General features: G+C 44.9%; 2 protein-coding genes across 2 annotated transcripts in view; both read right to left on the bottom strand.

Annotated features, from left to right (window-relative positions):
• LOC142368723 (uncharacterized) overlaps positions 1-27,008 on the bottom strand; it is a 93,741-nt gene that overhangs the window by 46,952 nt on the left and 19,781 nt on the right. The window contains exon 4 of the mRNA XM_075450911.1: positions 25,941-26,679. Within this exon, the coding sequence (XP_075307026.1) occupies positions 25,941-26,679 (739 nt within the window). The remainder of the gene's footprint in view (positions 1-25,940; positions 26,680-27,008) is intronic.
• On the bottom strand, positions 20,217-21,550 carry LOC142369424 (uncharacterized). The gene is made up of 6 exons (XM_075451787.1): positions 21,325-21,550; positions 21,170-21,193; positions 20,883-21,086; positions 20,707-20,798; positions 20,429-20,533; positions 20,217-20,288 (listed from the first exon to the last, which is right to left on the bottom strand). The coding sequence occupies exons 1-6, from the start codon at positions 21,548-21,550 to the stop codon at positions 20,217-20,219; spliced, it is 723 nt and encodes a 240-aa protein (XP_075307902.1).

Here is a 27,008-nt window from a genome sequence, read left to right as displayed (position 1 = left end):
GCTGGTGTACAGGTGAGGAGTGGGCAGTCAGGTGTGTCACAGTGTGTTGGTGAGGAAGATGAGGAGGGGATGGAGTGTGAGTCGGACTCTGACTGTGTGTCTGTAGCAGATTCACAGTCATTGAGTGGAGATCTTTAAACTCTGGAGGAGATTAATACTTTCCTCGATGAAACCTTTGGGCAGTCTGTGAAGGTGACTGATTATTTCTCAGATCCAGAAAAGTTTTTAAAAAGCGCACTAACGTTACAGAAAGTTGTTGGAGTTGACAACCTTGATGAAAAGAAACGTTTTCGTCTAAAAAAACACATGACCTCTATCAGAAAGATGCTAAGACTCAAAACAAGAAAAGGATTAAGAAAGATAAGATAATGACGATGATGAATGTGGCACACAACTGTATCCTCTTACTGCTCTCTCTACTGTTTCTTTTCACCTCTCTTCTGCCTCTTATGAATAAGCTGAGGGTAGCATCTTTAAATATTAACGGTGGGAGGGATCAACACAAGAGGGCGCTAGTTTCAGATATGTTTTCTCAAAAGAAACTAGATATAATCTTCTTACAGGAGACACACAGTACTGTGGATAACGTGGTAGACTGGGGTCTGGGGTGGAGAGGCCTGTACACTCTATCACATGGCACCAACCTGTCTGCAGGTGTGGCCACCCTGTTTTCTCCAGGGCTGGACGTCAGAATCACCTCTACCACAGAGATCATTGCAGGCAGGGCTTTAGCTGTTAAAGCAGAAATTCAGGGTTTCACCTTCTGTCTGATAAATGTCTATGCTCCCAATCAGGGCTCAGACAGACTGGACCTTTTGCAGAGGATCTCTGTGTTTGTGAAGCAGTGTGTTCAGGAAGAGTGTGTAGTCATGGGGGGAGACTGGAACTGCACCACAGAGTTCACACTAGACAGGATAGGACAGAAGCCTCATCTACAGTCTGCTGCAGCATTATCTCGGCTGGGAGCAGAGCTGGGTGTGGTGGATGTATGGAGGGTTAAACATCCTCACACAAAGCAGTACACCTGGGTGAAGGTGGTGGATGGGGCTATGAGTGCAGCCAGGCTGGATAGGGTTTACATGTCACACGTTTTCAGCAATAGATTACTGAACAGTTTTATTTACCCGGTTGGTTTTACTGATCATCACCTAGTCACTTTTGACTTTCATATTTCACAAACACCCAAATGCAGCTCTTACTGCAATTTCAACGTAAAGCTCCTTCAGGAAACTGATTTTTGTCAAAGATTTGAGGTTTTCTGGGGAGTCTGGAGAGGGAGGAAGAGGGACTTTGAGTCTCTTAATCAGTGGTGGGAGGTTGGGAAAGCACACATCAGAGCTTTCTGTCAGCAGTACACCAGCCACTCAACCGTACGAGTTAAACGAGCTATACAACACTTAGAAGAAGAAATCAGGGACCTAGAAAACATTTTTTTTGCATGCACAACAACACAGATAGTCACACATTGAAACAAAAGAGACAGGAACTGAGCACTTTTTTACGGGAAAGGGTGAAGGGGGTTTTGGTGAGGGCACGGTTCACTAGAGTCAGGGAGATGGATGCTCCCACCTCCTTCTTTTTCAATCTGGAGAAGTCCGTCTCACGGACAAAACAGATGGTCTGTCTCCGCCTTCCTGATGGGACAGTAACCACTGACCAGAAAGAGATGAGGGGGCACGCTGTGGATTTTTACAGTACCCTCTTCCGGGCAGAGGACTGTAGCAGGGAGTGCCAGGACGAGCTGCTGCAGGGACTTCCTCAGCTGAGCAGCGAGGATAGAGCCGCCCTGGATGCTCATATTTTCATGGAGGAACTCACTGCTGCAGTGGGACAGATGGCCTCTGGTCGGGCTCCAGGACTGGATGGACTCCCTGCAGATTTCTACAAACGTTTCTGGAGGTGTTTAGGTGCTGACCTGTGGGAGGTTCTACAGGAGTGCACTCTCACAGGATTGTTGACAACATCTTGTCGATACGCAGTTCTTTCTTTGATTCCGAAGAAAGGAGACCTGGCTCTTTTAAAGAACTGGAGGCCTGTGGCGCTGCTATGCACTGACTACAAACTTTTTTCGAAAGTGCTTGCCAACAGGCTAAAAAATTGTCTTGACCTGGTTGTCCACAGAGACCAATCGTACTGTGTCCCGGACAGATCCATAATGGATAATCTTTTTTTGATGAGGGACCTGTTTGATTTTTTTAAGGTGTACAATGTTGATGTTGGGGTGATTTCTTTAGACCAGGAGAAGGCGTTTGACAGGGTTGATCACAGTTATCTTTTTTCCACCTTTAGGGCTTTTGGGGATGGTTTTTTGTCACTGCTGGGTTTACTGTACACGGATTCTTGTTGTTTGGTGAAGGTGGGGGGTGCTTTGAGCTGTCCAATTAAGGTTAAAAGAGGAATCAAACAGGGATGTCCTATTTCTGGACAGTTGTATTCCCTCGCCATTGAACCTCTTTTGAACAGGTTGTCTGGAATTTTGCTATCAGGTATACCTCAGCGGCCCCCGCTGGTAGTGTCAGCATATGCGGACGACATCAGTGTTTTTATTAGGGATCAGGGAGATGTCAACCACCTGACCAACAGTTTAGACCTCTATCAGAGAGCATCCTCCTCAAAAGTAAACTGGGAGAAGAGTGATGCTCTCCTGGTTGGTCAGTGGATAGACACGGAAACACCAAGGCTACCAGGACGTCTCAGCTGGGGAAGACAGGGACTAAAGGTCCTAGGTGTGTTTCTGGGGACAGAGGAGTTTAAAAGCAAGAACTGGGAGGGTGTTATGGAGAAAGTGTATGCCAGACCTCAGCTTTCCTACAGGGGAAGGGTCCTGATTGTCAATTATTTGGTCGCCTCGGCCCTTTGGCACAAACTCACAGTCCTACCATCTCCAAAGGGCCTGATTGAAGAAATCCAGAGAGCAATTGTGGACTTTTTTTTGGTCAGGGAAGCACTGGCTAAGGCCAGCAGTACTGTACCTGCCGGTACAAGAGGGAGGACAGGGACTGGTGGACATTGCTTCTTGTGTCACAGCATTCAGGCTGCAGACAGCTCAAAAACTCTTGTAGAGTTTTGGCCTGCCATAGGTGGACACAGCTTCTTAGTTGCTGAGGAAGGCTGGACGAATGGGGTACGATAAGCACCTGTTCCTGCTTCAGCCCCAGTCGGTGGATCTGACTGGTCTTACACCCTTCTACCGGTCAGTGCTACAGGCTTGGCAGATTTTAACATCAAGACGTAAAGCAACAACAACACCAGGGTGGTTGTTTGAAGAACCGCTCATTGGGAATAGTTTTATGGCCTCCAGCAAAGTTAGCCATCTGGAAAACCAGAAAGAATAGAGTGAGAGGTCAGGGGTCAGAGGACGTGGTGTCCATGATGACTGTGCTGCTAGCAGCTCGGCTCAGAGTGGAGTTTAGTTTTTATAAACTCACCAAACAAACAGATGAGTTTGAAAAGCGTTGGGGTGTGAGGGATGTCCTGTGTTCAGTCAGAGAAAACTCTCTGATCCTGAACCTTTAACTTGATTGGTTGTTTTTTTTATTCTTGCTGTTTTGTGTTTGTTTGTTTGTTTTTGTTTGTTTTTCTGTGTTTCATTTTTAGTTAGCGACGAAAAATGTACACTGAGTACATAGAAATACAGGTTTGTTTTAAAATTCTATCTATCTATCTATCTATCTATCTATCTATCTATCTATCTATCATTTAGAAATATTGTAGCTCAAGTTCCTTTTCAGAGTTTCATCATGACAAAAAGAATTAGTAAAAGAGCAAAAAACAAAAGTTTACTGCTTAAAAAGCTGAACGTGTGCAGAACACATCAGAGCACAGTGCTGATAGCTGAGGGCACTTATAAACGCACCCTCAGCGTTCACGTTTGATCTGAGATATTGAGACCTGTGTGGCTCGGTCTGTCCAGCTCCAGTTAGAATATGTTGGTTAGCGTAGGTTGGCTTAGAGAAATCTTTTGTGTGAACTTCAAAAGGATCTAAGTCTTCTTCCTCTGTCATTGCAGAAACATGGAGCCCAAGAGGGATCCAGATGGCACTGCTGTAAGGACTGTGGGAAAGTTATCAAACGATCAAATCTGAGGTATCATCAGAGGATTCATACAGGAGAGAAGCCATACAGCTGTGACCAGTGTGGGGCAGCTTTCACTGCATTATCTAGTCTAAAGACGCACCAACGTATTCACTCAGGAGAGAAACCTTTCATCTGCGGTCAGTGTGGGGCATCTTTCATTCAATTAGGTAGTCTAAAGAGACACCAACGTATACACACAGGAGAGAAACCTTTCATCTGTGGTCAGTGTGGGGCAGCTTTCACTAAATTATCTCATCTAAAGGCACACCAACGTATTCACACAGGAGAGAAACAATACAGCTGTGGTCAGTGTGGGGCAGCTTTCACTACATTAGGTAATCTGAAGACGCACCAACGTATTCACACAGGAGAGAAACCTTTCAGCTGTGGGCAGTGTGGGGCAGCTTTCACTGTATTATCTCATCTAAAGAGACACAAACGTATTCACACAGGAGAGAAACCTTTCAGCTGTGGTCAGTGTGGGGCAGCTTTCACTAGATTAGATTATCTAAAGAAACACCAACGTAGTCACACTGCAGAGAAATGATTGGCTTAAATCGACAACAATTTTTACGGCAGATAAGCAAACATTCACCTGGGAGCAGCAACAGGAACTTCCAATCAGAAGTCTTGCCTTTGTTCAGATTAAAAATCTTCTTTGTGGATTACCACCTTGTCTTGTCAGGACTTTAGTTCTGAATGTTCTGTGGGGAGCACATGTTTGAAGAACCATTGAAAGTGCTTTATGATTTGTTGGGATTGCTTTAACTGGGGACGGCTCTCCCGACGTTCAAGACAAACATGGCATCAATTGTGAGTTGATGGACAGAACAAAATGCATTCTGTTTGAAAGTAGAAACATGTTTATTCTGTTATACTGAACATATTTGTTTTGTTTAAAGTTAAGATCCACAAAGTAGCTTTGCACCAGCTGTGGGTATTTATGTAAACATCTGAAGAAGCAATATATCATTTCAGTTTGATGTGAAGTCGAGCTTTACACTCGTCTGTATTTCATTGTTCTGCATTTCATTAAAGGTCTGATGTTAACTTTTCTCATACTTTTCATGTTCTTGCTACACAGATATTTCTGAAGAAAATGTGTGTTTGGTTAGGAGGGAAAGTTGACCCTTATCATCTTCCCCAAAGACCCAGAAATCTGTAACATAGTCTGAAAAAGGTTTGGAGTTGTTCCCTGTACTTCCCAGACAGCTGTATGATGCTCATGACTGAAGCTGAAAGTTAAGGCTGTTCCAACACTAAAAGGGCACGAGGCTCAACTTCAAGCTGTGAAACTCTTTCAAATGTCTGTTGTGTTGGAATCAGATGTGTGAACAGATTTTAGTCCAAACGTCATGGCTGCACTGAGGGAAAAGGCAGCTAAGCAGGCTAACGGTACTTTGAATTGAACCGTTTAACATGAGAAAACTGAACTGATCTGTTTGTTGCTTCTACAAATTCTCAGTTACTCACACAATCAGGTACTGAGCAGATTTACCAAACAGACATTCTGCTGTAATCTCAGATGCTCTGTCGCGCTGCTCATGTTGTTTTAGTCCACAACTACTCTTCTTCTTCTTCTTCTTCGAGTGAGAGGTGTGTGAGAGGAAGAGCAGAGCGAAAGAGAGAGAAAAAGCATTTTTTGTCACCTTTATTCTCTATTCTTGTTTTTTTTTTTGTTTCAATGTTCCATTAGTTGTGTCTTTCTGAGTACTTTGTCTTGTGTGTTGTGAGTTTAGTTTAGTTTTTTTGTAGCGTTTGTTGGGCGTGCTTCCCAGCACTGCTGGAAAGCCGCAGTGGTGGCGGGGGGCTTCTCCGCGCTGTCCAGGCAGCACAGCATCAGGGTAGGTGCCGGCTCCATGTGCAGCGTGGAGGACGTGGCGCTGGCCGTGGGGCAGGTGATCGGGCACAGCTCTGTTAAGTCTGCTGCCCGCTTGAACAAGGCTGTTGTCTTATTTGTGGCGAAAATGGAGCAGGTTAAACTGCTAGTGGAGACGGGAGTCACAGTTAATGGGATCTTCGAGCCGGTGATGCCGCTCACGCAGCCGGCCTAGAAGATCGTTCTGTCAAACGTGCCCCCGTTTATTAGCGACGAGTTCCTGATAAAGGAACTCTCCAGGCACGGGAAGGTGGTTTCCCCACTGAGGAAGACCCGCTGCTGACGCATGTGGTGTCTCACCGCAGACAGCTGCACATGATACTTAACGATAAATCAGGGGAGTTAAATCTGAGATTTATTGTACATGTGGAGGGGTTCGATTATACATTGTTCGCCACCTCCTCCACAATCAAGTGCTTTGGCTGTGGCACGGAGGGCCACCTGATTAAAGCCTGTCCCAGCCGCGCCGCTCCGGCTCCGGCGGGCTCCAGCGGAGCCGCGGCGGCCGGGCGGCCCGCTCCTGGTGCCGCGGGGCGGGAGGGTCCTGCCCCTGGCTCTGATGGAGCCGTGGCTGGGCATGCGGGGGGGTAGACACAGAGCCAGCAGGGGGTGAGCCGCGAGGGGGAAAGGGACGAGGGTGAAGTTAGAGGCAAGGTAAGTGAAACGGGTAAGGTGTGTGAGAGGTAAGGTGAGAGAGACAGGTAAGGTAAGTGCAACAGGTGAGATAAGTGAGACAGGTAAAGTACGTGAGACAGGTGAGACAGGTAAGGTAAGTGGGACATGTCAGGTTACAGGTGGGGTTGCAGGTGAGGTGAGTGTCCTCCCTGCAGCGTGTCCAGGTGCTTTAGCTGCTGGAGCTGGACTCATGGAGACTTGTGAGTCTGGGGAGAACTTTGTTTCTGTAAAACGTCGCAGCAAGCGCAAAAATGTGGTGAAGGTCGTGGGGGGCTGTAAAACCGGCCGGCTGGAGGCTGGAGTGAGCGATGCAGGCAGCAGCGACAGCGAGGGCGGTGTGTCTGACTGCAGCGAGCTGTCTCTCAGTCAGACAACCGCCAGTCAGGAGGGTGACCTGTATCCCGCTGAGGTGTTCCAGACCTTCCTGCACCAGACTAAGGGCATGAAGGGCCTGCGGCTAGAGCAGCGTTTTCCAGATCTGCTAAAGTTTTACGTTTCAGCGAGACGCCTAAAGGCTGATTCATACTCGGCGCGACCTCGCTCATACTAGCTGGTCGCAAATGGCGCAAGCGGTCACGTGTCCCAAAATTCCGCCACGCCCCCCGTCGCAAGCTAGAAAATCCTCGCGCGGCGCAAGGGCGCGCACACAACTTTTTTTCTGACTTCACGCGCGCTCAACTGGAAACAGCTGACCAAGAAAAAGAAAAAATGAACACTGCAGAGACCGCGGTGACCGAGAGGATGCGCCTCTACAAACATCTGTACAACACGTCTATGAAGTTACACTGGGACAACGTTTGACAAAGTTCGTCTTGTTGCAAAGGACGAACATTCCACCTTCTCTTCTGTTTTTGCCGCAGCCGCTTAGCTCTGAGATACATATACAGTTCTACACCCAGAGTAAATTCATTCTGCATCAGATGTGCCAGCCTCTGCTGACGTGACACCACAGGTGGCATTGTGTATGCTTTCTTCATATGCTTTTCAGCTTGTTTCCTCAACAGTGACGCTCGCTGGTCTGGAGAGAACTGCAAATGTGACGCATTCTCAGCGCAAACTGCGCTTATGAGCTGAAGGAACTGTGAAGGGGCTGGCGCTTTCGATGACGTCATTAATGGTTCTCGAGCCAGAACAGTTGCGCGTTTGCGCCGAGTATGAATCAGCCCTTATTCAGCACAAAGCTTCCTCAGGTCTCACTGATCGGGAAATTTACAGACTCAGGAAACACATGATCAAAGTGAGAAGTCAAATCGGACTTTAATGATGAGGGTTTTAGAACTGGTTTTACTTCTCCATTTTACTGTCTTTGGTTTTAACATCTCCTTTACCATGAACATTTTAAAAATGGGGACGTTAAACGTCAACGGAGCCAGGGAGGCCAGAAAAAGGGCTCTGGTTTTTGACACAGCACGGAGAAAAAAGATAGATTTGATGTTTTTACAAGAAATCCACAGCGATGGCAGCAACGAGGCAGACTGGAACAGGGAGTGGGAAGGAAATCGAGGATGTATTGAAGTCCTCAAATCTAAAAAGATGGCTCTGGCCAACCTGCTGGACACAAAGGTGCAGGGTGCACTGGTCCGATCCCGGTTCCTAAACATCTCCGAGATGGATGCTCCCTCTAGCTACTTCTTCGGCCTGGATAAGAAGCGAGGTCAGGCCAAGGTAATCCACTCTCTGCTCTCCGACACAGGGCAGGAACTCACTGACACCGCAGATATCAGACAGCGAGCTGTGGATTTTTACGCATCCCTCTATGCGAGTGCATACGAGGAGAATGATGCACTGTTTGAGGAGTTCTGTGGTGAGCTGCCTCAGGTCTCTGAGGAGACCAGCGCACAGCTGAAGCAGCCCTTACAGCTGGTGGAGCTGCAGGCTGCTCTGCAGGGCATGCAGGGACGGAGGGCTCCCGGCATCGACGGTCTGACTGTCGAGTTTTATAAGGCCTTCTGGCACATTTTAGCACCCGACCTTTTAGCTGTTTTTAACGAGAGCTTGGCTTCGGGTTCCCTGCCTCTGTCCTGCCGCAGGGCTGCTGTCACCCTCCTGCCAAAGAAAGGCAACCTTCAGGAGATAAAGAACTGGCGCCCTGTGTCGCTCCTGTGTACAGATTATAAAATCCTGTCCAAGGCCTTGGCGAACAGGCTGAGGAATGCTATGGAGCAGGTCATCCACCGGGATCAGACCTATTGTGTACCTGGCAGGTCTATGGTACACAATGTCTACCTGATTCGGGATGTTTTGGAGGTCTCCAGCTCATTGGGCATTGATACTGGTCTCATTTCGTTAGACCAGGAAAAGGCTTTTGACCGCGTTGAGCACAACTTCCTCTGGAAAACCATGGAGAGGTTTGGGTTCAGCGCTGGTTTTGTAGCCAAGATCCGGGTGTTATACTGTAACATTGAGAGTATGCTGAAGTTCAACGGCAGTCTGTGTGCTCCTTTCAGGGTGCATAGAGGCATCCGGCAGGGCTGTGCTCTGTCTGGGATGCTCTATGCACTCTCCCTGGAACCCCTCCTCTGTAAGATTCGCACACGCATAGATGGCCTGCTTTTACCTGGTTTTAAACAGAGCATTGTGTTGTCTGCCTACGCAGATGACGTCATTGTTCTGATCGGATCCCAGAGAGAAGTAGATCTTTTAGTTGAACTAGCCGCTTCCTTTAACACTCTGTCCGCAGCGAGGGTGAACTGGAGGAAGAGTGAAGCCCTTGCTGTGGGCAGATGGTGTGATGGCCTCCCAGTTCTCCCTCGGCACCTGCAATGGAGCAGAGAGGGGCTGAAGTACCTTGGCGTCTTCCTCGGGTGTGAGGAGATGACCAGGAGGAACTGGGAGGGCGTCACGGAAAAGGTTGTAGGCAAACTACAAAAATGGCAATGGCTGCTCCCCCAGATGTCTTACAGGGGTAGAGTGCTGGTGCTGAACAACCTGGTAGCATCTCTGCTGTGGCACCGCCTGGCCTTGGGTCCTTTTTAAACTTGACTCGCGACAAAGCTCTGCCTCCCTGTTCTGGCTGCTGCAGGAGCCACTGGTGCACGGGGCCCGTCTGGACGTGTCCAGCGGAGCTACGCCTGGACTGGGAACAGCACTGTGCAGGAGAAAGGTTCTGGTGTTCCAGCAGCTGGTGGACACTGCGGGGCCGGCGCTGACGGACTCGCAGGCCGTGGGTTCTCTCCTCGGCATCAGGTCCGCCAGGGTGGCAGAGCGGGTACTGGAGCTCTGGAGGCGGAGGCTCTCTGGCAAGGAGAGAGGCCTCCTCCTGGACTACGGCAGAGGGGTGGAGCCGGACCCTGGGGACCCTTTTCCTGGGGTCAACGTGAGTCCCCAGCTTGGGGAACTCAGTGGGCCTCTACTCGGGGACCCCGGGAGCATCAACTTCTGTACAGCTGGAAGGAGGACTCTCTACCACCTCTGTGTGACAGTGCTCAACAGGAGGGGGCTCTGCGACAGGGAGCCCACCGTGTGGACCGGCAGGTTGGGAGCCGATGGAGCCGGTCCACAGTGGCGAGTTCTCTACAAGCCTCCCATAAAGAAACGGACTGCCGACCTCCAGTGGAGGATTTTACATGGTGCCATCGCCTCCAATGCTTTTATCTCTGTTTTAAACCCGGTTGTGTCTAACCAGTGCCCTTTCTGTCTCCTTCGGGAGACGGTTTATCACGTTTTTAGCGAGTGTCAGAGACTCACAGTGCTCTTCACTCTTTTAACTACCGTGTTTAACCTATTTAATGAGTCTTTTAGCATCACACGTTTTATCTATGGCACAGGATATAAAAAAACAGACAAACAGAAGTTTCAGCTTTTGAATTTTATCTTGGGTGAAGCTAAGTTAGCTATTTATGTTTCCAGGAAAAATAAAGTGACAGACAAAGCGGGTCAGGAGGCGGCCTCTGTGTGGTGCTGCAACCTCAGGTGCAGACTGAGGCTGGAGTTTTACTTTTACAAACTCACAGACGACCTCCAACGTTTTAAAAGCATCTGGTGTTTTAACGATATTCTTTGTTCCATTGATGTTAATAATGAACTGCAGTTTGCACTTTTTCTTGAGCACTAATTTATCCTGTTTTACAGATTGACACAGTGTGATGTATTATGTTAAAATGTGAATAAATGTTTTTGTAAAAATCAAAAAAATCTTCTTCTTCTTCTTCTTCTTCTGCCCCGACGGCTACACAACTTACCCAGAACACCTGGTGGCAGAGTGTGCACACAACACCCTAATACTTTATTGGATTGTATCTACAAACTCAAACGCTGATCATTTAAACCTGCTTCAGGCTGTTTTTGTTCCCTTTAGTTTTAAGCTGACTGTGTTTGGCGTACCCTGAGCATTTCAGTGGAAAATGTTCAGCACAGACTTGGAGTTGTATTGTGTTCTTGTGGTAACTACGTCCCCACAGCTATTATGTCCTTAAGAGTTTCTTAGAAAGCGCTTTGTGCCGCTCACAGTGGGAGAATCTCACTGACAAGTCCCACTTTGGCCTAAAGATGTGATCAGCGGTGACCTTTGTGTGTTAGCGACTGGCGCTACGGTCCTGGCTGAACAGGAAGTAGCCACCAGAAATGCAAGACAGTCGCTGTAGCGACTGAATGTTACGCAGGACTGTCTTCCTGTATGCAGATGGTCATCAGTGAAGTCACCTCCCCCGAATGAACCCCGTCATGTTGTGTATATGTGGCAAAACATGGCGAGCCAGCCGGGGGGGCTGTTAGCGTGACAGAGACAGTCCCTCAGTCAGAGACCAACCTCAGAAGTTAAACCCAGTTTGTAACTGAGCTGACTCACAGTGGAAGTCACACGTTAGATCTGGTTCTCAGGGAGTGTTTCCTGTTGAGATCCAGCCGTGTCTGATCAGTGCTGCAGTTTCTTGTTTTGCATTATTCTCTCCTCTTACTCAGACTACACCTGAAACTAATCAAAATCAGGAAGCAGCACAAAGAATTGTCACATCAGCCAATTCAAAGAAGTAATAACAAGCGCTTCAAAAAGGCAAATGAATGACGGGACGTAAAAATGAGGAAAATACCCTCAGTCCCCAGAAGTCTTTCTGGGGTTCCTGCTCCCAAAGCACACTGAGCGCTGCTTCTGTGCTTCAGTGTTTTTCAGGAGTTTGTGTTCACTTTTTCCACCTCCGTAATGATCTGTAAAACTGAAGGTTGTTGAAGAACACAGTGCTGGATCCAAACATAGTGTAATGTTCCAATCTGACCTCCTGGTGGCAGTGTCGTCTCACTGGTGGGATTTTTCATTGATTCTTTTAAAAGCAGGAATCAACGTCAGATATTCATGATCTGAAGGGGATGAACTCCTGTGCTTCTGCAGAATACCTGAGTTTCCTCCAGTGCCACCATGAAGTTAGTGTTTTTCACCACATATATTTATATTTACACTAACTTATAGATTTAATCTGCTGTAACTCCTGGTTAAATGGAGGTTTTCCTCTTTCTTTAACTGCAGAATTCCACCGTAATATAATTCTAGTTAAAAAAATAAAATAATAAACTCATATTTCAGCTTTAGTTATTTATAAATGTAGATTGATGATACATATTGGATGGAAGCTTTTGGCTCCGGATGAAATGTTTTGGGTTCATGAATTTTTGAGGGGTGGCAACAAATGGCAGATGTGTATAAACTGAATTTAATCAGTTTGATCTCCAACCATGTTATCCAGAACCGGATAGTACACAGAGACACAAAACGTGTGTTTGCTATCTGGAACTACATGCTATCCCAAGGTGTGGTGGACGACAGTATCCTGAAGCGCCTTCGTTGTCTGTCTCGGCCTCGTTGGTTTTCGCTGAGTCGTGTCAATGTTACTTTGTTGACATAAATCAAGTGTTTCACTCCACATTTCCCCAAAAGAGGCTTGACTACGGTACTGGACTGGTATCTGCAGGTTATCTGCTGGTTATCGGGCTTAACTAACCCAAATACTGGAGATGTCAGTGCTCAGATGTCAGACTGTGTTCATGTGTAAATCAATAAGAGGATGGATATCAGTGATGGATCATTAAAACACAAGGAGATCTGATCAGTTTTTATTTTATTTTTTAGGCTTTTATTCATGTGCTGCTGCTGGTTTATTCTGCTGAGAAAGTTTCATTCTGCTCGGTTCCATGGATGGAAGAACAAGGACCTGACAAAGAGGGAAACAGCAGCTGGACACAGACCTTTGTCCTCTCCGCTGTCTCAGGTGTCAGGGAAATGTGTGGGCTCACTTCGCCCCCTGGTGGCAGAAATAAACATCACAAAAACAAAGACTTGTTTCCCTCAGTTATAGCATGTTCCCCCTTGTGTTCTCTCCGGGTCCTCCCAGCATCCTTAACCTGCAGATTAGGTCAGCTGGTCCCATGTCCAGGGTGCACCTCACCTCCTGCCCAGAGGCAGCTGGGATAGACTCCAGGCCACCTTCAATGGATAAAGGAGGCAAAGAAGATGAATGAATGAATCATTTAGGTGAACACATTATTCTTTTTACCCAAATAAAAATCAAACAGGAAACATCAGCTGTTGTCAGTTATTGTTCTCTGGTTCTGCTGTAATACAGAGTGGGACCAGCACGTCTTATCACGTCTTCTTCATCCTGCTGCAGGAGGAAAATCTAATGTTTTCCCCAGCAGCAGTGATGTTAAAAGTTTTACCTGCAGGGATATAATCTGGATGTATTTCATGTTGCAGAAAGCCATCCAGCTGCAGTCTACTCTGCAGTCAGGACAGACCACCTCACTTCTGGACAAACAGTCATCAGATCCAACAGGACCAGAGGTACAGCTGCTCTTTATTCCCAACTCTGGACAGAAGCAGGTCAGCTGTTCACCCTGCTTCCAGCCTCTTACAATCTTACAAACAGCTGCTTTGCTGTGGCAGTTCTTCTCTTCAGGAGGCAGAAACACACACTCCCAGCAGACTCTGGGAGCTTCTGTGCTGCTCTTCCTTCTGCTTCTTAAACTGGAGCAGCTGACTGCCTTCACTGACTCTCACCAATCCTTTCTCCTGGAGTTGTTTCTCCTGCAGCTGGAACTGTGTGTGTTTGTTTTCAAAGTCTCCAGCAGAGCCAGATGTCCTCTACTCTTCACTGAGGTAGTCCACCAGTCCAACCACTGATGTCCAGCTGCTGGGACCAGTTTGAGGCCAGCAGCCTCTCACTGAACCAGTTTACATTCACTTTTTAAAGATGTTGAGTTCTTTGATATTTTCATAAACAACAAATGTGCCAATCTGGCCTCATGAATGTATTTCTGTCTGACAGAATTAAAGACAAATGAATGTCTTCAGTGTCTTTCCTGTTATTTATGTTCACGATTCACGAGAAATGAAATATTTTCTCATGTAAATCAGGAGCCGTATAAACCAGAAATGTTCCATGAAGTTTGTGTTTTAACTCCATCTAACACCTAACACCTTCCTGTTCACGCCCGCGGCCGGCTCCCAACCACTGCAGCGCAGCCAGCATCCTCCCCTCTGCTCTGGATGTCCACCTGGAACCAGTAAGAACAGGTCATTCCCATTTGTTTCTCCCTGGGGCCCTGAGGGGCGGAGCTGTCAACTGATCACCACCTGGAGGTGAGTTGGCTCCGCTGGTGGGGGAGGAGGCCGGTCAGACCTGGCAGGCCCAAACGTATTGTGAGGGTCTGCTGGGAACGTCTCAGAGATTCGGTTAGAGATTCGGTGAGAAGCTCGGCCATCCGGCAGGGGCTCAGAGAAGAACCGAGCCAGATGAGGTGGCTCGGGCATCTGGTTAGGATGCCTCCTGGAGAGGTGTCCCGGGCCCGTCCCACTGGGAGGAGGCCCCGGGGAAGACCCAGGACACGTTGGAGAGAATATGTTTCTCTGCTGGCCTGGGAACACCTCGGGGTCCCCCCAGAAGAGCTGGAGGAAGTGGCCGGAGACAGGGACGCCTGGGTTTCTCTGCTTAAGGTGCTGCCCCCGCGACCCGATCCCTGGAGAAGATGATGGGTGGATGGATGGATGGATGGATGGATGGATGGATGGATGGGTGTTTCCACTCACTGTCTCGTCGGGTTTAGGAATAAAAGTCCACATGGAAAGGTGGTTATTTCAGGCTCTGTCTTGTGACTCTCTGCATAGGGACAGCCACCCCTCACCTCCATAACACATCTGATGTCGATACTCTTTAAGAAAGACACACGTGATGACCACATGCCAATTATTGCTGTGGCTGCTTAACCTTAAATGGAAGATGGAACCCTGAGGTTCCCAAAGCAGATGCCTCCTCCCCCCGACTACACATCCAGATCCTGTCCATGTAAACCACAAACAGGGTCGGAGACGAGGGGCAGAACTGGTAGAGTCCCCGTAAACCAGAACCACTTCCGAACCAGAATGCAGACACAGCTCTGACTGCGTTATTCAGTGACTGGATATCCTGTAAAAGTGACTTCTGCGGCACCCCCCACAGACTCTCTGGGGGTCCAGAGTCCAGAAAACACATGTAACACAACCCTAACCCTGGATGGTTAAACTCCCATGATCCCTACAGTAACTATGTGAGGGTAAAGATCTGGTCCACTGTTCCATGACCTGAACACATTTCTCCTGAAAGGTTCAATAACCAATCAGAGCCCCCTCTTCAGCCTTAAACTTTACCAGAGAAGTGGGATTTTCCCCAATAACAGATCATGTGTGAAAAGTAGATCTATTTCCAGGTAATAGCTGGAAAGCACAAATATTACAGTCTTACTGTGTAAGATTATTACTGCATGGTTTTTGTGTTGTTCTCACTCACCTGCTTTATGAAGTCAGATTAATGGAAAATAAATAACTCTAACCCTGAAAGGGGCTGCTGACTTGCATGGGAATTCACAAATATCACATTTATGTGACATGAGTAACTTAAAGCTGAGGGAAAAGTCATTAACGTAGCAAATAGCCCTGACATTGAGCCAATGCTACCACCATCAGGTCAAAGTGGAACATTTCCCTCAATAATTTTCATCCAGCCAGCTCCTATTCCACTAACTTCACTTATTATAATCCCTTAAAAAGGTTTTGTATTAAAACGACAAAACTTTGTGACATTTCTCTCTTTAACACTGATGAAAACAGTGTTTTGCCTTCACTTTTGGAGAACATTACTGAAAAATGAGTTCAGTGTGGCATAAAAGCAGCACTCCTGAGTGAGACCAACATGGATGAGGATGATATGGATGTCAGCTTCCAACCAGCAGCTAGAAGACCTGAGGGTGTCCTGAGCATTCAGCCTGAACAAACCTCAGCAGCTCTTCAGAAACCTGTCCTCCTGAGTTACTTCTAAAGAGTTAATACATGCAGCATGACCAGCCAGATCAGGAGTCCGTTTCACGAAGCAGGTTTAGTGAAAACTCTGAGTTTATTAACCCTGAAATGAGGGAAACTCTGAGTTTTGCGTTTCACAAAGGGAGGTAACTCAACCCAGAGAAAGAGGGGAAACTCTAGCCTGTTTCACAAAGGGAGATAAGTTAACCTCTCGGTCAGTTACCGTAGTAACAGACTCTCTGAACCCAACCTGGTCAGGACCAGGTTTTCCTCAAGAAACCTCGAGTTTCTTTCTGTCTCCGCCCTCTTTCAGCCACACACGCCATTTGATTTCCTCATTCATTCAGTCAGCAGAGCGAATTCTTCTACTTCTAGAAGTCCATCAGGCACAGTAGGAGGCGACTTTTTTCACCAACATGTCCTTTTGACAACGATCCCGTGGATGAACGTGCACCATTATTGCGCAGAGAATTAAATATTCGTCGGGAGATGGTTATCAGACCCGCATAGATTTTTGCATTTACAGACAATTATCTTTTTGAGCGGCACCATCAGAGTTTTGTTGGGACAAAAGAAGAAAAAGACATAAATGACAAATAAATATTTGCATGAATAAGCTTAAAAAAGACATATATAGGCCTATTATATTTTTATAAAGGCACTCGTGTCTTCGGGGTGGACTCCCTCCGGGGATTCCCTCTGCCACTGGCCTTCTGTTAGAGGTGGCGGTGCTGGGCACCACCCGTTTTCAGGGATTAAAGCAAAAAAACAAATCCTGAGCCTGAACTTTTTAGACTCATGCAAACAACTATATACATGTATGCAGATTATTGTATAGTGTTCGCAATGGTTCCCAAACTGGGGGCCCCCCTGGTGCTCCCTATATGGTATTGGTAAGCAAGAAGCCTGTAACCAAGCCAGAAAATTGTGATAAAAACTCTTAAATAGTGAATTTTGAGCATGCTGTAGTAAATGCAGTCTGCCATAGGGTACATTAAAAGGACAGTGATCTACTTTTCAAACAGTTTTAATAAATCAAATAATTCAACAATTTCAACATTTCAATAACTTTGAACTTTGTTCATCAGAAATAAAATGGCAAATTAAATACAAAGATTTTAATAAAACCAATAGAAAGTTATATCAACAAGGACATTGAGGAATTTATCCATGTTATTATTGGTGGCCTCGTTGACGTTCAGGGAAAACATGTTGTTTTTCAGTTTGGTGGAAATTTGCCTTTTAAACTCAGGTGTTATCCCGTGAGTGTTGAAATAGCTGGCCAGCTGATTTGAAATGGACATTTTACTTAGTCAGGGTATCTACACATTTTTTATCAACAAATTTAATGACTTTTAAGACCTTTTTAAGACCTCTAAGAATAAAAATTAAAACTAATTACCACGGCAAAAATATATATAAAAACTACACTCTAGGCTGTTCGGTTTAACAAAGCACATTGTATTTTAGCAACAGTGCAAACAGTCAGTGCATATTTACAAACATAAAGTGCATGTCAGGCAACTGCCTTCGCAATAATACAACAATACTGCTGTAAATAACATACAAACAGTGTGTAAATAAACTGCTGCCATTTATCTGTCTGTTTGTCTGAGGCTCTGAGCAAAATAAATTCATAATTGAACCTAATTTTCGAGTTATGTCTACTGTGCCTTTACAACTAGCAAAACGATTTTACTACCCAAGTTAACTTAAACCAGAACTTTGGACAACTCACGTGAAGCACAGACTATGGACAGTGACTTTGCAGCATAAGCGACCAGACAAAATTTTATTTCCTTCGGGATTAATAAAGTATCTCCAATCTAGTTAAATTTTTAAAAAAAACGAGCACAGACCGCTCATACAGTCAATGGCACGTACCCATAGAAAAAATACACACTCACACACACATCCTGACTATCGACTGCTAACAACCATGATCAGTAACCTACACAAACCCAGACACATAATGGCTCGGCGGCCAGCAATCGGATAAACCAATGAAGTGAATCAATCCTGTGAAAGAATGAAAACAAGTGAATGAAACCTGCACTCACCCATTATGAAGTTAACTCTGCCAGCCCCTCCATAACCTGCTCAGCCAACTCCTTGACGTCGGGTATGTTTGGTAACGTTACGGCGGCTAGCATTAGCAACGAGGCTGCTAGGCTTGCTAAATCGGTAAGCATTAGGCTACTGAAGAAAGCTAGTCTTTTTAGCTACGTTATATTATCATCTTTCTTCTCGGCTACAAGTTAACCTTTGTTTACGGCCACTGGCCCTAACCTGACGCGCTAGCTGTCAAATCACCGGAGGTACTGGCGCACACACAAAAGTTTGAACGTCAGCGGTCGCCATATTGTGCACAGAGCGATAGAAAATCGTCTCTCCAGACATATCTTTCGTTCATTCCACCCAGATGAAATTTAATGCCACTCTTCAAAAATCGGCAAAAGACAGAACTGGACAGCGGCTCTTCTTTCCTACCATTGGCAGAGAACAAATAGACTCGAAAGCCATGGAGTTATCGCATTTTGGGTTTAAAAAAAAAAAAAAAAAGTATTAATAATATATTTTTTTTTTCACTCCAAGTGCTGCAGGCCGGAAATCCGGCCCGGGGCCGGAATACTTTAATCCATGCGTTTTACGGGCATCTGCCTTCTTTCTGTTGGCTCAGTAGAAGTCTGTGTTAGTTTAAATAGGCTTAATTATTCAACAGAACATGATATAGATGAGAAGACATAGTTTATGTGTGTGAAAACAGCATTATGTTGGGGATAAAATAACTGCAGTCAAATAGCCACTTAATATTTACTTTACAGTGTAAAACATGATCAAAATGAGGTGCCTCCATGCCGAGGTCTCACCTGTTTGAACAATGTTTTTATATTTCATCTTAAACTGCTGCCAAGTGCACCTAAATTAAATAAATGAATGGGCTACCATTCAAGCAGTTTCCCCTGTAATATTAATGTGATTGCAAAGGACTACATTTAAACTTACACTTTTGTTGCTGCAGCGGTGTTGCACTTATTTCTAAAAACGTATTGAAACTCGCCGTATGAGCGCATTAAGATTTCCAATTTGAGGTTGGTGAAAAACGTAGCCCCTCCTCTTCCCCGTTGCCATGGTGACTCGTCGAATCGGGGCTCCACTGATGCTGGCTTTTTAAAGTTGTGGCGCACACGCAAAACTCAAGGTGAACCTCACTCAAATCAGCGTTTCTGGAACCGAAAACTCAGAGTTTTCTATCTCAGAGTAGATCAACTCAGAGATCAGGAATAGACTCAGAGTTGGTTGAACCTGCTTTGTGAAACGGACCCCAGAGCTCTAACCCTGAGCTCAGCGTATTTTGAGTACAGGTAATTCACTTTTACAGGGTTATTATTACTTTGTACACTGGTGGATTAACTGAGTTAGTTCACTGGAAACTACACTATTGGTATAATAGGGTTTTTTCATACGTTTTTTTTTTTTTTTACTTACGTTATGGTTTAAATACTTGATCTTACATTGAGGTATTTTTCTATATACCTTTTCCTTCCACTTGGCCCTTACGCTCCTCTTCAAAGCTATACTATCTGCCCTTTTATGCTATGCTACGCTATATGCCCTTCTATGCTATGCTGCGCTGTTCTATGCTAACTGTTCTACGCTAATCTTCTCTGCCATCCCTCAGAGTTCACCTGGAGGTCATCAGGTCTGTTCCATCACCATCACAACTGGTTAGGTAAGAACTAATCATTTAATTTTGATAGTACACTACTGTTATAACAAAGCTTACATTCTGTGTCCATCCCTGCCACGTTTAGGAAGGCGGTGGTTGTGATAGTTATAGTCTATTGCTGCAAGCAATGTCCGGGTTTTGTATACAGGGGGGCTGTAGGCAAACCGCTTTCCTGCATACATTAGTATGTGGTTTTGAAAATTTTCCAAATCTGAAGTGGTCCTGAAAAACACATACATAAACCCGAAATGCCAAGTCAGTGACACATTTTTTACAACGAGATGTTATGTTCTACAATACTTCATGGTGTACGTCATACAGTTATTTCAGACTGATTGTATTTGTAATGGTTCTACAAGACATTAGCATTTGCCTAACTAAAGGGACATACCTGAAATTGAGGAACTTTATCACATTCCTCAACAAGCGCTTTTCAAGAATGACTGCAGCAAGTGCCTGGTGAGCTGCTGTACCTGTAACAACATCACATAATTGAGAGGCAAATTATTAGAATTAATTCACAGTAACAGAAACCACTCAACCATAATGTTTTAAATTACCTTGCTTTATCCACAGCTTTTCTTGGCTACTGTCATTCAATGGATCATGATCACAGCAACCACTTGCCCTTGGTTGCGGACATGATGCAAGACACCATGCCACATCATCTGCAAAAACAGAGCATTGTATACTCAATATATACACATAGTATAACGTACTGGAGACAGAATCCTCATTTTTCAGCATGGCAACCAAAATAAAACAGCATTATTGTTTTGGCCTATGGCTACATTTGCTCCCAACATACCTTGAATTGTTCCTCTGTTTTTGCTTGCTCGCAGCAATACCAAAAGTGGTTAACGATGTGTTTTACCCATGCCATAATAGCAGTCTGGTCCTCCACTGTGCCGGCCTGATGTCAAGATACAAGAGTGTTAGACAGGCACTGCCTATGTACCGCTAAAAGGTTATTATTCTTGCTAAGAAAATAAGGTGTAGACATTTCAAAATCCAATCTTTTGAAGAACATCGAGATTACAATTCATCTTATTTGAGAGTGTAAAATAGGTTTGGTAAATGGCATACCCGTCGTAGCTTTTTGCCCAAATTCTTTGCAGCATGCCAGATGTCCAGAGAATGTTGGAGCCCCCAAGCCTTATATTTGCCACGCTCCGGATCTGTAACAAACAGTATAGCCTTTACAATCACACAACTACCAAGACAAAAATCAGGTATCAAAATAATACATCTGTTTTCCTTACTAAGCAATGCAGTTATTTGGATGTGGGCATCTGTCACCACTTCTTTCACAGGAATCTCCTGGAGTAGTGCGTCCATGGTCCTTGTGAAGCACTCCCTCTCCATAATGACAGAATTTAAGGCTGTTTCCCGCTTGTCCACTGTCACAATATGCACAATGTCTCTTGACTCAATTGTTGTGTATGTGCAGTACTGCGCACAGTGGCCTGTAGAATGAAGAGTACAGATGTCAATGTGGGAACTGTCTACATCATGAAATTCTGACAGACACACACAGAAACAAACATACCTGGGGAATCCATTCTGCCATCTCCTAATGAAGAGAAGAAAATAGACATAGAAATATTAGAGTTAAAGGTAGCATATAATACACTTTACTATCATAGCAGACCACTGACATGTCAATGTTATCATGGATAACTAAGTTATAAAACATTTCCTCACCTAGGACAACAACACCGTCCTTTTCACGCAAACTGGTTAGAACGTCAGCCCTGTTCTTTTCCCAGAATAGTTTGACTGGTTCAACACAGTATGTGTCCTGACTCTTGAAAAAGTTGGATTCAGCCACCATTCCCATGTTCATGAACTTGAAAAGCAGTGCAACTTTTCTGTAGTTGTTCCCCGACAGCAAGATGTTAGTGGACAGCATGAAGTCTCCACCCTGCATGCCAAACTTCAACAGAGGCTGTGATTTCCACTTCCACAAACTGTGTCCATTTGGGCAAAACTGCAATGTGAAAAAAAAAAAAGAGATGGACAGACAAGTACAGTTGTTTAGACATCTTCAGCCTTAGGCGCCGTTTACACATACCCGGGTATTTTGAAAAACGCATATTTTCTAACCTTCGTTTTCAAAAAAAACCCCGTGCACACAGCCCCATTTTTTAAAAAAACCCTGTCTACATTGATCCGGAGAAATACGCTATCAGGAGCTGTTAAATTACGCCAAGCCTGACGGTGGCAATGTTAGAACAATGAGAATTCCACACAAGCCAATCAGAAGCCTAATAGAGAACCGCTGACAGGCAACTTTCTTCACAACATCAACAGAAGCGCGCATGTGAGTACTCTCACCCTGGATGTGCGGGCGTAGCAGTTCTGCTAGGGAAAGGAGTGAAAATCGTGACATCCTGAAATTTTCCCTCCATTCCTCCGGGACAACAAAGCCATTTTCAAAATTTTCCCACCATAAAGCAGTCCGTCCGGGTCTAATCCAGAATCGCCGTCGCTGGCGGTGGTATGGCCGGGCTCTGTCTGCCAACAGAAGCTCCGCAATTGTTGCCCTCCGCGCCGTAATGCGCCTTTGTTGTTCAATACTTTGTAGGAGTGTAATTTTCAAAATCACACAAGCGAGTATAGCTCTCAACAAAATAAATGCTGCTAGTACCTCCATGCTTGCCAGATAAACAATGAATGGCGTTATCCTGCCACTATGGTGGATAGGGGCGGGGCTCTGTACTATGACGACAACTCCGCATTCCATTCTGAAAACTCCGTTTTCGTCTTTCAACCAGTTTACACACAAACGCTAAACGGAGTTTTTAAAAAATCTCCACTTTTGCCGGAGTTTTTTTTTAGCTTCGTTTTCGGAGGAAAAAACTCCGTTTGTGTGTAAACGAAAGGCACAAACGAAGGGAAAGGTCTTCGTTTTTCAAAATACCCGGGTATGTGTAAACGGCACCTTAGTAGAACAACTTTGATTTAGTTACTAATCCACCCAACCTAGATCTTCTTTGTCAGTCATAAAGTACTCTATACATTAGCATTCTAATTGCCAACATCAACATCTTGGTTCCACCAGCAATAGCTGTACCATTTGTATGCATGTTCTTCACACCTTTACAGACTAGAACCAGTATTTCCAGATCTCCCCTCAAATATATGCTAATTGTGCATTCAGCTCTAACACCTGTGACATCAACTTGAATTGTTTGCACATTATTTCAGGGGTCAGCCTATTGAGAGCAAAACACGTAGAGCATGCAAAGTAATTAGGCTCATCATACCCATTCCAATGCAACTCCAGTGCCCCGAGGTTTCAGGGTCACCTGAAATGGTGGCTTACCAGGGCATGCTACCCCAGTTACCCAGTCTGAGTAATTGCACCTCTGCATTGGTAACTGCAGATGCATGACCATTCTGTGCAGATTGTCATTGTAGGAGATACTGGTACTTTTCCCCACCAAGTCTCCCTCGCAGAGTACCTTTTCTTGTGCAACAGTTACTTGCATGTCCTGGAGGATCCGGTGTTGCCACATCAAGTACGGCTTCATCCATGCTCATCTCCAGGAGTTGGTTGATGTTGGCAGTCATAGCTGGGGCACTGTGCAAAGCAGCAAGATATGTACATCTAATCAATTTGAAGATCAAAAAGGAACAACTGCATCTTTTTCTCCTAAAACATTGCTTTCACCTGACAGACCAAAACATTATTTCTAGTAACCACCTTTCAACATAGCAGTAGATCCACCTGAAAGGCAACTAGAAACTGAAACATACCTTAGATGAAGAAAGGGACTATAGTCTTCATCAGAGGTGTCGCCATCTTCTTCCAAGCTCTTCTGACCAGGATCTTCCCAGCCATCATCCATGTCAATACTGTACATAAAAATAGTTACAAAATACCCACACACCACCATAGACTGGTACATTAAACAAAACAAAAAAAAAAAACACGAACTAAGATGGTTTCATGTGCAAGACTTAAATGCTATTCCTCATATCATTCGCCTCCTCCTCATCCAGAGAGTCATGCTGCTCTTCTTCAGCAATGCTCAGGGAGTGCATGCTGAAAGTAGAAAACGAATCTAAATAAACATATTCGTCAACAAAACAATGCATTACGGTCGCAGTTGTAAGTCGAACTTACCTGGATTCCAACACACCGACCTCTTCTGTTTCTTTGCCCTATACCTGGGAGCATGGGAGGGGTCTATTTGTTTTTGTGGTAGGAGTGCCAGAAAGCAAGTCGAAGTACTTCCGCTCAGCTACCGGGCCGCCACCGGGCCGCTCCAGCAAAGTTACATAGCGCAGTTTTTCCAACTCAGACCCCCGAGGGGCATAGGAGACAGGCCAATCGTAATATTAAATCTCATTCTAGCCGCACAATTTTTTTTAAGCTGTTATTTTAAGGTAGAATTGTTACATAGTGTTGCTTTAAGGAGTTTCTTTTGTTTTGTGACTGAATGTTACAAATGAAGACATTTCCCCATAACTTAGAGCCTCCACCTATCCTTCAGAGACTTTAGGCATGTGTCCAGGATGGCGAGGGGAAAGACTCTCACACTCAGGGGCGCCTCAGGGCTCCAGGCTGGGACCTCACACTGACAGAAGGTAAAACACTTCAGTTTCTGCCTCAGAAAGAAAGCTCAAAGCTGCACCTCACTGCACTTGGGACGGGGGGCCATGAGACGGGAAACTTTATCATTAACTAGGTGAATGTGATTTTATGCTAAAGTTTTGTCAACATTTAAATGAATCAAACAAAATCAGTTTTGTAAATGTAAATGTAAATACTCATTAATCCCTGAAGGTAAATTATATCCCTGCAGGATTAGTTATAATTAAAGATCAGCTCCTGTTACAGAGAACTTTCCAAGCTTATTTGAATCTAAGTTGTATAAATGTACTTCTAAAATACTACGAATGAGTTCAGTTTGTGTATTGTACAAAAATTGTAATGTACTTAGCTGCTTGTTCTGTATATTATTTTTGCTTGGAATAAACTAAACTAAACTAAAAAATAAATAAATAAATAAATAAATAAAGGAACAAAAACAGCCTGAAGCAGGTTTAAAAGATCATCGTTTGAGTTTGAGGTACAATCCAATAAAGTATAAGGGTGTCGTGTGCACACTCTGCCACCAGGTTTTCTGGGTAAGTTGTGCAGCCGTCGGGGCAGAAGAAGAAGAAGAGTTGTGTACTACAACAACGTGAGCAGCGCGACAGAGCTTCTGAGATTACAGCAGAATGTCTGTTTGGTAAATCTGCTCAGTACCTGATTGTGTGAGTAACTGAGCAGTTGTAGAAGCAACAAACAGATCAGTTCAGTTTTCTCGTGTTAAACGGTTCAATTCAAAGTACCGTTAGCCTGCTTAGCTGCCTTTTCCCTCAGTGCAGCCATGACGTTTGGACTAAAATGCGTTCACACATCTGATTCCAACACAACAGACATTTGAAAGAGTTTCACAGCTTGAAGTTGAGCCTCGTGCCCTTTTAGTGTTGGAACAGCCTTAACTTTCAGCTTCAGTCATGAGCATCATACAGCTGTCTGGGAAGTACAGGGAACAACTCCAAACCTTTTTCAGACTGCGTTAAAGATTTCTGGGTCTTTGGGGAAGATGATAAGGGTCAACTTTCCCTCGTAACCAAACACACATTTTCTTCAAAAATATCTGTCGCAAGAACATGAAAAGCATGAGAAAAGTTAACATCTGACCTTTAATGAAATGCAGAACAATGAAATACAGACGAGTGTAAAGCTCGACTTCACATCAAACTGAAATGATATATTGCTTCTTCAGATGTTTACAGAAATACCCACAGCTGGTGCAAAGCTACTTTGTGGATCTTACCTTTAAACAAAACAAATATGTTCAGTATAAAAGAATAAACATGTTTCTACTTTCAAACAGACTGCATTTTGTTCTGTCCATCAACTCACAATTGATGCCATGTTTGTCTTGAACGTCGGGAGATCCGTCCCCAGTTAAAGCAATCCCAACAAATTATAAAGCACTTTCAATGGTTCTTCAAACATGTGCTCCCCACGGAACATTCAGAACTAAAGTCCTGACAAGAAAAGATGGTAATCCACAAAGAAGATTTTTAATCTGAACAAAGGCAAGGCTTCTGACTGGTAGTTCCTGTAGCTGCTCCCAGGTGAATGTTTGCTTATCTGCCGTAAAAATTGTTGTTGATTTAAGCCAATCATTTCTCTCCTGTGTGAATACGTTGGTGTCTCTTTAGACTAGATAATGCAGTGAAAGCTGCCCCACATTGACCACAGATGAAAGGTTTCACTCCTGTGTGACTACGTTGGTGTTCCTTTAGACTACCTAATTGAGTGAAAGCTGCCCCGCACTGACCACAGATGAAAGGTTTCTCTCCTGTGTGAATACGTTGGTGTGTCTTTAGATCAGATAATTGAGTGAAAGCTGCCCCACACTGACCACAGCTGAAAGGTTTCTCTCCTGAGTGAATAAGTCGGTGTCTCTTTAGATGACCTAATTGAGTGAAAGCTGCCCCACACTGAACACAGATGAAAGGTTTCACTCCTGTGTGAATACGTTGGTGTGTCTTTAGACTGGACAATTCAGTGAAAGTTGCCCCACACTGACCACAGCTGAAAGGTTTCTCTCCTGTGTGAATACGTTGGTGTGTCTTTAGACTACCTAATTGAGTGAAAGCTGCCCCACACTGACCACAGCTGAAAGGTTTCTCTCCTGTGTGAATACGTTGGTGTGTCTTTAGATTTGATAATGTAGTGAAAGCTGCCCCACACTGACCACAGCTGAAAGGTTTCTCTCCTGTGTGAATACGTTGGTGTGTCTTTAGATGAGATAATTGAGTAAAAGCTGCCCCACACTGGCCACAGATGAAAGGTTTCTCTCCTGTGTGAATACGTTGGTGTGCCTTTAGATGAGATAATTGAGTGAAAGCTGCCCCACACTGACCACAGCTGTATGCCTTCTCTCCAGTATGAAGCCTCTGATGATACCTCAGATTTGATCGTTTGATAACTTTCCCACAGTCCTTACAGCAGTGCCATCCGGATCCCTCTTGGGCTCTATGTTTCTGCAATGACAAAGAGGAAGAAGACTTAGATCCTTTTGAAGTTCACACAAAAGATTTCTCTAAGCTAACCTACGCTAACCAACATATTCTAACTGGACCTGGACAGACCGAGCCACACAGGTCTCAATATCTCAGATCAAACGTGAACGCTGAGGGTGCGTTTATAAGTGCCCTCAGCTATCAGCACTGTGCTCTGATGTGTTCTGCACATGTTCAGCTTTTTAAGCAGTAAACTCTTGCTTTTTACTAATTCTTTTTGTCATGATGAAACTCTGAAAAGGAACTTGAGCTATGTGTTTTGTGTTTTATGATCATCTTCAGACAATCTT

The sequence above is a fragment of the Odontesthes bonariensis genome, chromosome 19 (assembly GCF_027942865.1).
Source record: "Odontesthes bonariensis isolate fOdoBon6 chromosome 19, fOdoBon6.hap1, whole genome shotgun sequence".
Taxonomy (NCBI): Eukaryota; Metazoa; Chordata; class Actinopteri; order Atheriniformes; family Atherinopsidae; genus Odontesthes; species Odontesthes bonariensis.
Note: the sequence above shows the minus strand (reverse complement) of the source record. Positions and strands in the feature narration are given on the sequence as shown.